Genomic DNA, 17,078 nt, shown 5'->3' on the forward strand with positions numbered 1-17,078 from the left:
TCTGCTTCCATATGCAAATGACCTTGAAACGCTGGCCCAATCAGAGAAGAGTGGCCTAGGCTGCAGTGGGTGGGAGAGAACTCAGAGATTTGAGGGATGGAGCCTGAAGAGGGTGAGGTTTGAGGAGGGGTGGGACCTCAGACAGTTACAATGCCATAGACTCCACCCTCCGAACCAGCCAGTCCCTCATGGGGAACCATTGTTGCCAGTCTCCAGGTGAGGGCTGGAGACCACTCAATTTCCCTCCTTAGAGCTGTCAACCCTACATTCCCCTCAGTGCCTGTTGGTAGGCAACTAAGCTTGGTCCTGTCACCTACTTTGGCCTTTGGGAGAAAACACATTGGGGCCAGTCCTGATAGGGTTGCCAACTCCAGATGGGAAATTCCTGGAGATTTGAGGGATGGAGCCTGAAGAGGGTGAGGTTTGAGGAGGGGTGGGACCTCAGACAGGTAGAATGCCATAGACTCCTCCCTCCAAACCAGCCATTTCGTCCTGCCAATCTCCAGGTGAGGGCTGGAGATCACTCAAAATTACAACTGCTCTTCAGGTAGCAGAGATCAATTCCTCTGGAGAAAACAGTGGACTCTGTCATTATACCCTGCTGAGGTCACCACAGCAAATTGACACTGTTTGCCCAAAGCCGGAGCACTCTCCCAGAGCCTCTTTCTAGATCTTGTTGTATTTATTTCCACAACAGGCCTTATTCCTAGTTATATATAAGGACAGGATGAGACTATTTGCTTTTAGTTAAATGTACAGTTTATTGGCAATAGCTCCAGTCTAGCTTTTTTGAGTAAATACTGTTAGTTTACCTATAGTACAGATGAATGAAACATAATTACTCTTATTGGTATCTGGCCAGGTGTTATTTCATTTATGCTTATTATTATTTTTTATTTTAGTAACCGGTTTTCATGCTGTTTAACTTTCCTAGAAGTAACAGTGCTGTTCTTTACAGCGCCATTCAAACTAGATAAATGACTATGAAAATGAGGGCTTGTTATTTAACTGCCTTGTAGAATCATATAAATAATACGTTGCTTTTATGTGATCAAAAAAAGTCTCTACTTCAGACTTAGAGATAAGGTACCAGTCAAAATCTATGGGATATCAGGAGCTACCTTATACTTAGGGCATAATTGCACGATACACCAAACACATGCTAGCTAGGTCATGGGTGCATGACTAGACATAGACAGATGTACATTGGGGGAACTCACCTTAAAAGGCACTCATTTGCTTAGAACTGTGAGAGGGGAGAAGGAGCTACCCTTTTCCCTTCCACCCCAATTTCACCAACAGAAAAGGAGGTGGGGGAGCTTTTCACCCTTTCCTATGGTTTCAAGTGTCCCTCCTAGGGCATGTGAAGCCAGAGAAAAGGAGTGAAAAGCCCCCCTCCCTTTACATTGGCAACAGCAGTGTGGGATGGAAACTGGACACTCCTCCCCTGTCACAGCATTCCCTTGTTGCCCAGAGCAAAGGAGGGCATTTTAAGGTGTGTTCCCTGATATGTCTGCAAGTCTGGTCATGCATCTGTGACCCAGCATGTATTGGACTTATCCTGTAGCTTGACCCTTAGATCATTGGTCTATCCCAGCGGCAATGTTTACTCTACATAGCAGCAGTTCCCCCAAACCTCAGGCAGGGGTCTTTAAAATCTTGTATTTATAGATACTAAAGATTGATTCTAGGATCTTATATATACAAAACATGTGCCATGGCTCTGCTGAGCTACAGTGAACCCTCTCCTGTCCTGAAAATGGTTAATATATACGGTCTCAACTGAACCTTTTTTCTAGATTTTCCCCTCCTTTGTTTCTTGATCTCTCTTTTTAGCTTTCAGATCTTAAATCCAAAGCAGTCTCTAAAGATGTATCTATCCAGGAGCTGAAGGCTGAAGTGGAGAGCTACAAGGAAAATGAAGCTAGGCAATCTTCTTTACTTTTCTCTATGCAAAGTAGAATCCAAGAGATTGAGAAGGAATCAGGTACGATTGCCATTTCTAAAAAACAAGCAGACTTAAAAGTAGAGGCCATGCTGCAGGAGAACTCGGAACTGAAGAAGGCAATTTGTGAACAAGAAGGGCAAATCAGGTAGGGTCATGAGATAATCTGATTTGAAATAAAATTCCTAGAGCAACATAAAGTAAGAAGTGTTATCCACAGTAATTGCTGAAAAAAGAGGCATAAGACTCTGTCAGTGAAAATCTTTCCCTTAGGAAAATGTGTGGACACTGAGACTATCTTCCACAGGCTTTTTCTTTGGAGTCTTTGGAGTCAATTTGGAAGGGTTTATGTAGCAGTAGAAAAGAGCAAGAGTCCAGTAGCATGTTAAAGACTAACAAAATATGTGGCAGGGTATGAGCTTTTGTGAGTCACTGCTCACTTCTTCAGCTACAGCTAGAATGGGAGTCTATCTGTCCTATTTATTGGAAAGTTGAGTTGTTTCAGATGCCTGATGACATTAGCAGGCAAATAACAATAGCAGGTGAATGACAATAGCAGGCATGATTGGATTTAGGTGAGATATGCAGAAGGGTAATAGGCGTGGAGAAATCAGCATTGGTAATGAGGCAGGTAACCTAGGTCTCGATTCAATCCAGGTGGATGCATTGTCTTGAGCTTCATTATCAAGGGTTTATGTGTAAGAGGTTAGGCAGAATAATGTTTTGTTGAGTTTTCAGGCAGTTGTTTCCTTGCATTTTTAGACTACATTTTGTTGCTAGTATTAGGGGTAAACTACATGTTGAGTCTGGGTTTCCTGGACCCAACTCAGGTTCCATGTAGCCACACAGCAGCTATGAAGAAATGGCGTTTAGAAAATAAAGGAGAGCCCCAGTGGGTTTGGAATGACACCATGGGGTGGGGGGGGGGAGCTCCTACCTTTTCCACCCAAGTTGTTTTCCCATGCCAAAACAGCTCAGGGGAGGGGGAGTTATTGACCCACTTAGCTGTTCCACATGGAGTATTCTGTGCATGCAGAACAGCAAAAACAGGGAATCCCCCTGCTATTTTGGTATGGGAGTATTCTGTGCATGCAGAACAGCAAAAACAGGGAATCCCCCTGCTATTTTGGTATGGGAGTATTCTGTGCATGCAGAACAGCAAAAACAGGGAATCCCCCTGCTATTTTGGTATGGGACAATGGATTGCAGGGGAGGCAGGAGCCCTTCCTCCCCTTCAGTGACATTCCAAACCCATTTGGGGCCTCCTTAATTTTGCAGGGAAGCTCTGTAAAAACCTGAACATGCAGATTGGCCCTTAGATGGCAACTCATTTGAAGCATTCACAGCAACACAGGATTGAAGTCCAGCTAAATAAAATAAGCCTGAAGCTGAGTCTCACAGGTCCTTGTTCAACACTGGCTTTTCCATGTAATGGATCTTGGAGTTTTTAAAAGCCAGTTGCCTTTTTGCCTTTCTCCCTCAATGTATTTATTTCATACATTTTTGTGCTTCCTTTCCCCCAAGGAGTTCAGGGTGGCATACGTCTGTCTCCCATTGTACCATCCCAACAACCCTGTCAAGTAAGTTAGACTGAGAAGGAATGACTAGCTCAAGGTCACCGAATTAGCTTCAGGGCCAAGTAGGGATATGAACCTGGGTCCCCCAGATCCTATTCCGACATGCCATCTTCTACAACAGGTTGCCTCTTTAAGGGTGTTCTCTGATTTTTTGTTTAAAGATAGGGTGGTACACTTTATATCTGAAAATGTCATACAAACAGCTTTTGTAAATGCACTGTGAATTATGGCTGCAGGAATATTGTGGGCACCTACAATTTCGATGTGGCTTCGGACAGAGGGCAGCGCTTATCTCCACTCCTGCGCTTATGCTCCATTTGTTTGTTTCCTTCCCATTTTGGAAACATGACTTTGCTTTGTTTTAGTTTAGTACTCCCCCACTGTCCAGTTCATATAGGACACTGGACCTCTTATGGCACTGAAAATGACAAGCTTCCATCTTCTGATTGTGGCAGTAATATTGTTGACTAAATATTGGAAGTTTCTTCAGCTAACCTGATGCTCCAGAATAAACTGGCAGAAACACCTGTAGAAGGTTTAGGAGATCAGACATAGAAAAGTAATGCTGTCAGATAAAATTGTGAACGATAAGTGGAATAAGTGATTAATTTTTGAATAATCATAAAATTAGGTGTCAAATTATATACTGGCATTTTTAATATACAATGCATGCTATGTTTAAAGATTACTGTTGATAGTTAAAGTGTTTTAATGACAAACAGTAGCAACAGTCCACTCCTGCAAATCACTTGAGAAGCTTATGCCTATTATGCGCAGGCAGAATATTGTGTAACTATTACTAAAACATCTTTTTGTGCAATTATTGCAGAACAGCTAAGAAGCAAACAGGGCAAATGTTAACTGAACATCTGGAAATGCTGTAATATACTACCGAAAGAAATGAAGAGAGAAATCTAGATCTTAGGATAATTATGAATGCTGCAAGGAACGTCCTATCTTGTGTTTCTCATATTAAGTCATGTGTTTATTTTATGTCCTATTAGACAATATGTAAAAGAGTCTGAAGAAAGCAAGATCCAAGCCTTGAAGGCCAGCAGTGAACATGATGAATTCATAGCACATCTTTGTCATTTGTTTGACATAAGAGAGAAAGAAGAGCCACAGGAATTTCTGCTTTCAAAGGTTTCTGATTTATAGAATAAACATGAAATGAGATTTACCATATGTGTGGCATAAGAATCTGGTAAAGTTATCTAGAGCCCTTACTGTGTCCATCAGAGAATTGACAAGCCAAGTGAAAGCATGGCATACATTGTTTAGCACAATGGGAAACCCATGTTCTCCCTGGGATATTGTGGGTTTTCCTAACGGAGCCAAAAGTGCCCTCTGGGGACTGGTTCAGGCTGGGAAATGGCATAGGAGGGAAGGTTGAAGCCCCTTCTCCACAGGTACCATGGTCCTGATTGTAATCAGGCACCACATGCACAGGATTTGAGGAGAACCCACAACTCATGTGTGACTGTGTTATGTATGAACAGGGTAGGGACCCAGACCCAACTTGTGTTCTCTGTGATATATGAAGAGGTGACATGCAAACACTCTCCCAATTTACACATGCATGCATTCTTGCTAGGACAACACAATCTGCCACAACCCAAATAAGTCTGAAGCCAAGGGAAGGAAGTGCAGAAGAAGTTCATATTGTGTGTGTGTGTGTGTGTGTGTGTGTGTGTGTGAAGTGCCATCGTCACACTGACTTATGGTGTGAACCCTCAGGGTTTCAAGGCAAGAGACTAACAGAGGTGGTTTGCCATTCCCTTCCTCTGCATAGTGACCCTGGAGTTCCATCAAAATATTAACCAGGGCCAGCTCTGCTTAGCTTCTGAGATCTGACAAGATCACAACTGTCCTGGGCCATCAAGGTCAGGTAGGCTTACCAAGGTCCGGCAGGGGAATCGTATTTCTTGGCAGGAGCCTTGCTGTGGGGACGGCTCCACGCGCTGCACCCACCGTCGCCAGGATGTGAAGCTCCGCGTCGCTCTGGCAACGGAACTCCAAACAGCCCCGTTGCCAGAGCAACGCGGATAGTCACATCCTGGCGACGGCGGGGGCAGCGCGTGAAGCCGTCCCCGCGGCAAGGCTCCTGCCAAGAAATACGATTCCCCTGCCGGACCTTGGTAAGCCTAAGGTCAGGGCATGTTAGGTCCAGGTCAGCTTCGTGTTGGGCAAGCAGATTCCTTACTATGACATGGTTTTGCTTCCTCACAGTGTGCATCTGTTCTACCTATAATGTGGTGTTAGTAGGAGCTGGGAGGCAGATGGGAAGGGTGTATCTGGATTTTTCAGTCTAAGCATGTGTTCTGACAGTCCCCTGCCAGACAACAGCTGGAACAGTGAGGGAAGTGTTGATTTTCCTCTCTCTCCAAGTTCCTGTCTGCCACACCCTAAGAGCTGCTGAAATATAACAGATTACACATCATGCTTAAGGAACTAAGACAATTTCGGTATTTTAAACACTAATGTGAAGATAAACCCTTAACATTAGTAGGCCATCTTGATAACTGGAAACAAAACAAAACAACCGGAAAGACAGGACTTGAGAGTGTGAGCTCTCTGAGTGAGGGCTTTACTTCTTAGCTGCTTGTGGCTTGCCCTGTGTTCTACAGGCAGGTCCAGTCAGGTCTCCTCTAGAGCAGTGCCCTCAGGTCTAAATAGTGAGGCTTGGGAGCATCAACAGGCCCTGGCAACCAGGAGTTGGAACTGAAGGCAAAGAGCTGGCATATAGGCTTGTGCCTTGTGAACAGATTGATCCAGCAAGGCAACCTTGCCAAGCCTCAGCAGGCTAGGAGGTAATCAGGATCAGGATCAGCTGCACTACTAGCAGGTGTTGCGCTCCAGTAACTGTTCTATGCTTTGGCCAGGATCCTGTGAGGAAGTATGTATGATGGATCCCTGCTTCTTCTCTGTGTGAGAGATTTCCCCATCAAAATGCTGTTCACCACTCTAACTGAGCAGCCTCTTAGTCAAGTATTTTAATAAAGGAATTATAACTTTCCGTGTATCCCACCCTGTGATAGAGAAGTTATTTGGCTTTTGCCCAGGCCAGAGATTTATTGTAACTCAGCAGGAGCCCTCTTATAAACCCCTTCTGAAGTGGTACTTGACATGAAGTAAAGTTGAAACAAAAAGGTTGATTTTATTGAAAAGGCATAGTTGGATCAGGATGAGAAGTTGAGGTAACGTCATTTATACAAATCAGAATACTTTGAACAGGCAAAAGAGTATAATTGAAGCTTATATTCTTAGAGACTCAGTTTTCGACTGTGAGAGGTTTGTTTGTCTTGGAGATTTCTTTCAGCAACAATTTGTCTTAATAAAGTTTCATCAAACTATGTTAGTTTCCTGGAAGTTAGTACTTTCTTCCTGTATTTAAATACTTCCCTTGTGGGATTATAACTTTCCCTTTTATACTCTTGAGGAGTCTAAGACTGTTTCTCTTTTCATACAAACCAGGGATCCCTTCTGTGTTGAACTCACTGAATAACTGGGGAAGAAATACCCTCCTCTTTCTAGGAGCAATAATTCATTTCCGTTTGGCTAAACTGGCAGTTTCCAACCTCCTGTCCAGTCCCTTTTGACAAACCTAAACCCCAGTTCTGGAGACTGTGAATAAATGGAATTCAGCTAGGGCTGACACTTAGACTTTTAGTTCTGATTTCTGAAGTTTGAGTCGTTTAAGACCAACAAAGTGTGCAGGCACACAAAAGTTTATACCCAGAATTAAACTTTATTGGTCTTAAAGGTGCAACTGGACTCACACTTTGTTCTGTTGCTTCAGACCAACACAGCTACCCACCTGAATCTGGAAATGATTACCCATAGATATCATTTCTGCTTCATCACTATGGGGGGATATGGCCAATACCATATACATGCCAATGCTGTGAGACCCATTTGATGACAACACAGTGGATTTCAGTTGGTATAAAAATAGAAGGGGAGCCAAAAGAGATAACACTAGATAATTTTGCTATATCAAGTTTGCTTGACTTCGTGCATAATCACCTTGAATAGTGAAGACATCCTGAGACTCTAGATCCCAGAGAATATCCCAGTTTCTGATCTTTCAGAATATCCCAGAGTTCCTTTAAATTAATCCCATACCTTTAGTTCTCCCAGATTAGAGTCCGCACACTTAACCACTACACCAAACTGGCTCTCAGTTCTAATTTAAGGAACAGTTCTAATTTAAGGAAGCATATGTTAGAGGGAGAGGGAGAGAGTTCCAATAGTTCCTCTGTACCAGTGGTCTTTGACCCATGGGATGGGACCCTCAGTGGTGCTGCAGAGTCCCTCCTGCTGGCTAAAGAGCTCACATTGGGCTGTCATTTTTGGCTTCTTTTTGGAAAGATCTGCTGTGAAGAGCAAAGGTGTATGCCTCACTGCGTGCATGCAGAAAAGAGCTGAAGGACAGTGAGGTAAGATTACAAAGTGGTGGAGAGCTAGTCCATTGCTCTTTTTGCCTTTGGTTTGCTTCTTGTGAGGGTGTATGGTGGCTGGCTTATGTTTCCTGTCCCCAGCTCTTTTGGTCTACTGCCCTTAATACTGGTGAGGTCCACTCTCTGTCAAATGTCTCTGATGTCACATGTCTTTCCGTCTTATGCTTGCAGACTTGAAACCAGTGTTTATATGCCAATATGCAGGGCTTTTTTTGTAGAAAAAGTCCAGCAGGAACTCATTAGCATAATAGGCCACACCCAGCAGCAGAAACTCATTAGCATATTAGGCCACACCCCTGACTGCACCACTCATTAGCATATTAGGCCACACCCCATGTTACCAGAAGTGTGGTCATCCAGCCACACCCACCTTTTGCTTCTTATTCTGTTTACCTTGTCAAAACCCAGGGCTTTTTTTGTTGCAGGAACTCCTTTGCATGTTAGGCCACACACACCGAATGTAGCCAATTCTAATGAGTTCCTGCTGTTGGGTGTGGCCTATTATGCTAATGAGTTCCTGCTGGGCGTGGCCAACTCGGGAGCCAGCAGGAACTTCGTTCCTGTGCGTTCCTGCCCAAAAATAGCCCTGCCAATTTGTAATTTAGTGTTTGCTTAACCCTACTGTTAAAATCAATGCTCAACTGTAGCAGGATCCTGGCCTTGATTTTCAAGAAAAGTATAACATGATACTCAAACAGCATTTAAATGTGTGTGTATAGACAGTTATATTAATGGGAAATGCTAATGGTAAAACAAGTAGTTTAACATAATCACCTGATTTCTTTGCTTCTAGATCAGTAGCATGCAAAAAGAAAATGCTGTGCTAAAAGGACAAATTGCCACATTTGAAGACACCATTAATGTACATGAGATGGAATCAAAAGCTAGCAGAGAAACCATCATGCGGCTCGTTTCAGAACTGAGCAAGGAGCAGAAGAACTCAGCAGCCTGTTTTGAAGATATGGAAAAGCTAAGCAATGTAATGTCTTTTTGAGAATACCTATCTTGTGGACTGGCCTCAGTCAATCCTGTAATATTACACTATTAATATATTACAAAATGCATTCTTAAATCATGTCATTTAAAAAGAAGGATTTGGGTACCAGACCCTAGATATTTAAGCTATACTTTAAAATCACTTGATCTAAAGTTATATGAGGAAAAATTGGCTAGTGGTGGGATCCAAAGGCAAGATTTGTTTTTTGTTCAGTGGGTTTGCATAGTTAGCCTTTTGTTCACGCAGGAAGCAGAAATCAGAAGAATACTCTGAAATGGAGGTTATATCCTCACCAAAAATGTCTGAAGTGTGGAAGAGTTGGTGTTTGGGCCAATTTTGGTGCAGTGTTGTAGTGCTGATGAGATGACTTTTGGAAGTCATACAATGAAAGCACACGTGTGGGAGAAATAGGTTATTTATTTATTTTTAAAAATGTTTTATTCCCTCTCCTAAAAAGGAGAGATATTTCGCTTAAAATTCAGAAAATTGGGAAGGGTATATAGAGGGATAAAAAAAAGAGTTGAGTGGTGTTAATGTATTAGTATATTATTCTTTTAATGTTAAAAGTTAAAGTCCATAATTTCTTCTGCAGTCAGGCGCTCTTCTTTTCTTCTGTCTCTGTTAAACAAAGCAATTAACATGTTAGTAATGTCCTTCTGAGATTAATTTCCCTTTCAAAGTGTAGTCCGAAAGAAAAGGAGTTTCTAAACTTTGGGGTCTTTTCCTCTTTTTTCTCTCAGGTTGTACTTCGAACCAGTCACTCCTCTGGCTTCCTCGTCCTTCACCTCTCCCTCCGAGCTGCTGTCTTCCTCGCTTAATCCCGACATCCACTTGGCCAGTTCTGCCTCTTCTTCTTTGCTGGCGTGCCTTTTCAAAACATCTTGAGCCTTGAAGATAGAGTCTATTTTTTCTCTTTTCTCTTTAAACTTAAAAACCAGTCCTTCAGGCACCAACCATTTATAACTCGTTTGATGATTTTGTAAGAACATGGTCAACCCTTTATATTCCTTTCTTTTCATTCTGATTTCAAATGGAACATCTTTCAGAATCCTGATCGGTTGGTCTCCAATTTTCAGGGACGTTGCTGATACCACCTTTACAATCTGGTTCACTGCCACAGGAAGTGGTGGGTACTACAAGCATGGACGGCTTCAAAAGGGAATTAGATAAGCATATGGAGCAGAGGTCCATCAGTGGCTATTAGCCACAAGGTATAGCTAGGGGCTCTGGGGCAAGTGATGCTCTGTCTTCTTGGTGCTTGGGGGGGGGTCAACAGTGGGAGGGCTTCTAATGTCCTGGCCCCACTGCTGGACCTCCTGATGGCACTGGTATTTCTGGCCACTGTGTGACACAGAGTGTTGGACTGGATGGGCCTTTGGCCTGATCCAACATTGGCGTCTCTTATGTTCTTATGTTCTTAAACCACTAGGCCATTCAGGTTTGACCCAGAGCATATCACTGATGAATATACAGTGGAGGTGAACAATAGGTTTGACTAGATTTGATAGACAGAGTGCCTGAAGAAGTATGGATGGAGGTTTATGACATTGTACAGGAGGCAGCAATCAATCTTCTTAACTTTCTGTACTTCTTCTGCTGATGCCAGACATTTCTTTGCAATATTGTCTACCTTTTCGGCTGTCTCTGTCATCTTTTTCTGTTGAAGACCATAGGCACTTTCCATAGAGTCTAGTTTTTGGTTGATTTTTTGCAGTTCCTCCAGCAGATGGCGCGCAAGATCACCTTCTTGTTGATTGACAGTAGTTCCAGCAGGGGAAGGGCTTGGACAGGAAGTCCCTCCCATCTTCTTAGTCTGCTTCTCTAGTAGTTTTCTCGGCCCCGCCATGTTGCAACTTTGTTTACACTTTAAAAGTTCTTGCCGTAACTCTCCGGGATGGCTCCCTCCTCTCCGCTTTCTTCTCCCTCCTAGAAGGTAATACGTTTTTTCAATTTTTCGCTTCGCCCCCTCCCTTGCCTTTAAAAAGTCTCTTATTCATGGGGGGGAATCTTCCCTCCCTTCCGCTTCTTGGGGGGGGGTGAAGCCCTTTTATGCCGCCGCTTTTATTTCGAGCGTCAACTTACGGTTCATCGCTTGTCTCTTAGCTCGGACTTAACTTTAGCGCTCCACCTCTCCGCTGTTCGGTGGCGTTGCTAGTCCCCATAAGGGGCAAGTCGCAGCCGGGGCCGTTTGGGGTAGAGGGAGAGCCTCAATTCCCGACCTTCTGGTCGGCAAGAGGCTTCTCCCCAAAGCACCCCCTGGTTCGGAGCCCTTTCACAAAGGCTCCTTAGGGTCTCCACTTACGCGGGACCCCCCCAGACTGCGCTTGGGCGATCCGGCTCCGGGAGCGTCCTGAGACCCGGTCGCCATTTGCGCCGCCGTGGCCGGAAGTCCAGAAATAGGTTATTTATTGATTTGATTTATATACCACCCTCTCCACAGGCGGGCTTAGAGTGGTTTACAACAATTCTTAATATAATACCATTAAAACAACCATTAAAAAGACAATTTAAGTCAATAAAACCCTAAAATACCATGCAGCAGTTATTTCTGATGTCACTTTGAAATTCAGCAGTGCCCTAGTATTGGGTTCCAGGCCACTGGAGGGGAGATAGCCAGGAGGGAAGAGGGATGCCCGCCTCCTCAACCAAAAGCCTGATGAAAGAGCTCCGTCTTACGGGCCCTGTGGAATTGTAATAGATCCCGCAGGGCCCGGATCTCATATGGGAGCTCATTCCATCAGATGGGGGCCAGGACTGAAAAAGCCCTGGCCCTGCTCAAGGCTAGTCGGACGTCAGATTAGCTCTGTATGTGTGTTTCCCTCCCTGAAAACAGAGCAGGTCCCTCCTTCCATAACTCTTTTGTAATTATGCAATGTCTGGGCTGGAAGTTCTAGTGGACAATGATGAAGAGGTGATGAAGTTTCCCTCTTATGCTCAGGAGGCAACCCACTTTCCATTTTAAATGTTAAAGGCACAAATATCTTTATTCAGCATTGCAAGGAAATGCAGTCAGAAGCCATGAAGTAATTTAAAGCAGTCAAGATTCAGCACCATTTTCCTGCTCCCTCCACCTCTGTGTCATTAAAAGGGAACTCTGGTCCATAAAGGGGAAGGCATCCTTTTGATCTACTGATTCAGGTGCAAAAATATATAGAGTTGGATTGTAACTAGAAATGCATCAGTGGAGTTTTAATTCAGAGGCCTTATAAGCAACTTGCCACATGATAGCTGTAAGGTAAGAAAATGTGGTCTTCCACCACATCAGTCACAACAGCATTGCTCAGGCCAGCAAACTGGTAACAAATACTGCAACAGTTGATCAAGCAAACTTGAATATGGGAGGAGTGAGTAAAGGGAAAGAAATGTGGCTCACTCAACTGAGTTCATCTGGTTTAAATTAAAGTCCAATCATATCTAACGGCCTTGAAATGAGTTGATAATTTAAAAAAGAAATTACCTCTGGCATACGAGGCTTGTTGGAAGCACTGTAGTAGTGCTTAAATATATGAACTTACATTTTTTGTGAAAATCTTAAACTTGCTATTTGGTAGAGACCTGGAATAAACATAAGAATAAATGAAATATAAACATTACTGGGAGCAGTAATTTATCAAATTAAATTTAACCCGTGTAAAACTTTCCCAAATTGGTACCATAATAACTGCTATAGATTCAGAGATCTTATTTATAATGATAGCATGCTATATAACTGCTATAGATTCAGATATCTTATTTATAATGATAGCATGATATCCCTGTATGAAATGTGAGTAAGATGGTAGGTTATTGTCATGAGTGCTGCTGAGGATGAGCTCCCGGCCCCAGCAGAACCCACAACTGATCCCTACGAAACCACAGAGCCCGTCGGTGCATCCTTGCCGCCTGTCCCAGCAACAGCTGAGGAGGAACGACGCACGGCAGACAGCTCCCCTGACTCACCTCCACAGATGGCACGTCTACAAGAGCCAGCTCCATCAAGACTTAACATCCCGGCAGCGGGAGGTGCGCCTGCAGTGCAGGCGTTCCCTCAGCCCTGAGTTCTAGCAGAAGCCTGGATGCACGCACTGAACACTAATTGATAGCAGCCTTGAGGGATATTTAGCTCCCCACTCCATGCTAGTTCCTTGTGCCAGCAACTAGTCAGCTTGACGACACTTCTGCACCCACCTCACCCGTGTTTCTGGTTCCTATCTCGTGCTCTGAACTCTTGGCTCCTTGACCCCGACTTTGACAACTATGCTTTCGGTTTGTGCTTTGGACTCTGTTATTTCGGCTCCTGTTTTGCTACCTCTTGGCTTTGACCCCCGACTGGACTTGGACTGTCTCTCTCTCGCTCTGCCCGCACTCCAGCCCGTGACAGTTACCAACTCATATATTTTCAGTATTTTCAAATCAGACGCTTTGTTAATGTAATTTTTGTCTTGGGATATTGTTAACGTTTCACTCTCTAGAATAAAGTAAACTTTGTCGTTGTCACGGGCTGGGGTGCCAGTCAAAGGGAGTCCAGAACAGGCCAAGGTCAGGAGCCAAGAAGACAGTGCAAAGTCCAAAGCCAAGCTGGGGTCAGGAGCCAGAAACATAGAGCCAAGTCCAAAATCACTAACCAGAAGTGTAGTCCAAAGCCAAGCCTGGGTCAGGAGCCAGGAACACAAAGCCAAGTCCAAAGCCAGGAGGTCCGAAGGTCTAAGTGCAAGAGCTGAGCCAAAGTGGATGCAAACACCACGAAGCTGACTCATTGCTTCCATGAAGAGTACTGCCCAGAGTGTGGAGTTGAATGCTGCTATCAATTAGCTAGCTGCACGATCGCCCAAGCTCCTGTTAGAACTCTGGGCTGGCCAAGTGTCCTCCCTGTAGCCTGGCCTCTCGTCGCCTGGTTGCTAAGTTTTGCCACAGTCATTCCCTTAAATGTCACACGTGGGGTGAGTCAGGAGGACTTTCAGCTTGCAGTTCTTCCCCCTTATCTGGGCCAGGTGTGAAGATGGCTGTTACAGGCAACTGCCAGCTATCCTTCTCTGCTGCTTCAGAGGGGCCAGCTGCGGTTTCTGCAAGCTCTGGCAGCTCTTCCTTATTCACACCCATGACAGTCGTGGAGGTTCACAGAAGTATTGTTGAACAGCTTAGGAGAAATCTTTTTATATATTTAAATGACAATTCCCAGAGTTCTCAATTCACAGTGAAAATAGAAGAGTAGACTGTTGTCTTTTGAGCAACTGATTAATTCTTTGTATGTCTGAATCTAAAAAGGCAAGATTTGCCCTGACCTGGATGGCTCAGGCAAGCCTGATCTCATCAGATCTCGGAAGCTAAGCAGGGCTGACCCAGGCAAGTATTTGGATGGGAGACCTCCAAAGAATACCAGGGCCCAGAAGAACATCCTCCATGCACCAGTAGGAGTTGCCAGAGGTCACCATGACTTCCAGGAACACACACTTGTGTGCGCATGCACACACACATACAGATACACACACATAAAAGGCAAGATTTAAAATAATGTACTGGTTAATCTGCAGAAGCTCAGTAGAATAACCTGCTGAAAATATGACAGTACAGATGCAGACTATGAGCATATGTAGTGGGTTTGTTTGAAGGTGGCAGACTATTGGGATATGATAACTGATAATATTTATGACATAACTGTATTTAGAATAAGAAAGACAATTTTGCTGGTTAACCTAATAGAAGGATAAAGAATAGACTTTTCATTATGAGCCACTTTAATGGCTACAAAAGTTATTTATGTGATATATTAGATACAGCTTCAGAACAGACAGAATTTATTTTAAAAGTTCTTTATGTAGTTAAAATGGAAAAGTTGAGATAGATGGGCTGATGTTAGTGGAAAAGAGAGTGATTTACCAGCTTCTTCCCAAGCTTGGAAAAAGGCAGTACAGTTATTTATTCATTTGTTTTAAAAATGTGTATGCTACCTCTCCAAACCTGCTCAAAGCAGCTCACAACAATAAATAACAATATTGGAGTAGATTGTATGAGCTTGTCCCAGCATGAGTAATTTATATATTATAGTTCTACTGGGTATTAGATAGCAGTTGTAAAAGAAAGAATGTATTAAGCAATATTTATAAATATTTATATTAGAAAAATAAAAAGTACATTCTAAAAAAAGGTGTTGAGATCACATGCCCAGATAAACAAACACCCTTCACCTGGAAATAGAGGGTTGGGTCTCGCTGCAGATATAAGGGCTGCATATCTTTCCTTCATGCCTTCTCTCATATCATCCTTTCCAACTGCAGGAAAGTTCCATCCCTGATCTAATAGACAAATGAGTTGGGAGGATGCAGTGGGGAGGAGGAATGTGAAGAAATTGCCCTCTTTTCTATCAGTGGAGCTGTGCTGGCAGAATACACAGAAAGGGAAATTTCATCCCCCATTCTCTTCACTGCAGTCTCCTAACCCACATGGATATGAGGCCATGCAGGCCCTGTAATCCCAGGAATAAACTTTCCCAGGGCTGGAAAGTACTGCTTGGGGAGTGGGGTACATGGGAAAGGTCTGCGACCATCAGTGTCATCCACTGATGGATAATGAGATCTAACCCAGAGGAGAAAAACCTTTTTGTAAGCACATTTTTTAAAAAAAACAAAAACTGTCACTCAGCTTGCCATGCCTTCCCAGTGGAGGGAAGTCTTGCCCAGCTGTGGCAGCAGTAACTCTTGCAAACCTTGTCTGGTGGTGGCCACAACTCCCATGTGCCTTGACTACTGGTGGCTCCTACATAACCTCAAAGAGAGTGACACAGGCACAGTGCATTGGGGATTGACAGACCTGGCCTCCCCATAGGAAGCGTGGTTCTTGTGGAACCTGCACAACATGAAAGAAGGATTCAGAGGAAGGTGCGTTGTCTGTTTCTCCCCTCTTCCAAACCCTTATTATAGAGGGGCTAAGTTCTGGTTTTGTAGCTGCAAATACAGAGTAGTGGACTTGGTAGAAGGAATTGTGTGGTTTTGTATGGTATCAGGCAAGAATGTATTTTATTTCTCTGTCTTTTCAGTCTATATGCAGAATATATAATAAGGAAAACTGGATTAGATTTAGAGGAAATAACATTAATAATTTGAGATACGCAGATGATACCACATTACTGACAGAAAACAGTGAAGACTTGAAATGACACCTGATGAAGGTTAAAGCAGAAAGTGCCAAAGCAGGATTACAGCTGAACATCAGGAAAACAAAAGTAATGACTACTGGGATATTACACAACTTTATGGGTGATGATGAAGAAATTTAAATTGTTAAAGATTTTCTGTTCCTTGATTCCATCATGAACTAAAAGGGAGACTGCAACCAAGAAATCAGAAGGAGATTGAGACTGGGGAGGGCATCCATGAAGGAGCTAGAAAAGATTCTTATATTGGATACTAGCCTGATACCCATGCTTCGCTACGGTATTTAAGTTCCGTAAATCCAGTTATAATACTGATGATGTGAAGTCTGAAATATAGCATTTGTTGTAGAAATTCTAATAGAGAAGATTGTAGTGTAAAAAATGAAGTGAGACTTATGTACTGTTTCCCCCCGCCCCTCTACTGAAGGACCTCTCTGTGATTGCGATGCTGGCTGTTATGAGAAATGTCTATTCAGGAGTCTTGAATTACTGATTTCTGTAACTGTCCTCAACTGTCTGCAGTCTCTTCTAACTGTGTTTTTACCTCAGAACATTGAGATCCACAGCTGAGCAATCAGAGGGAGGAGCACGCAGGCAGGTTTTACCTCAGAACTCTGAGCTACACAGTTGACCAATTGGGGGGGGGGCAAGGAGGCAGCAACCTGCCAGGCACATCTATATATCTAATAGCCAACTTGCCCCCTCCGTGCGGATACTTAAATCAGCACGGAGGGGGCAGCTGGGGGGCCGGGGGAGGTTTGTGCACACGTGGGCCAGTCCCCACGTGTGCACAAAAATACAAAAAGTTTTAAAAAATTTCGGGGGGATGTTTAAATCCCCCCAAAAGTGCAAGAGCGTCTCCTGCGCATGCGCAGGAGACGCTCTGCAACGCCGCCGCCGCCGCGGAGCCAGCCGGCGGGCTGGCGGGCGACGGGGGGGAGGAAGCCGGGCCTCGCTGCCTCCCCAGCCC

The 17,078-nt window shown here is 43.9% G+C and overlaps 1 protein-coding gene across 1 annotated transcript in view; it reads left to right on the plus strand.

The window, feature by feature from the left end:
* Positions 1–17,078, plus strand: part of CCDC170 (coiled-coil domain containing 170) — a 94,373-nt gene that overhangs the window by 32,230 nt on the left and 45,065 nt on the right. The window contains exons 6-8 of the mRNA XM_015426160.1: positions 1,837–2,093; positions 4,527–4,665; positions 8,776–8,961. Coding sequence (XP_015281646.1) covers positions 1,837–2,093; positions 4,527–4,665; positions 8,776–8,961 — 582 coding nt within the window. The remainder of the gene's footprint in view (positions 1–1,836; positions 2,094–4,526; positions 4,666–8,775; positions 8,962–17,078) is intronic.

The sequence above is a fragment of the Gekko japonicus genome, unplaced genomic scaffold, assembly GCF_001447785.1.
Source record: "Gekko japonicus isolate JY-2015 unplaced genomic scaffold, Gekko_japonicus_V1.1 scaffold223, whole genome shotgun sequence".
Classification (NCBI taxonomy): Eukaryota; Metazoa; Chordata; class Lepidosauria; order Squamata; family Gekkonidae; genus Gekko; species Gekko japonicus.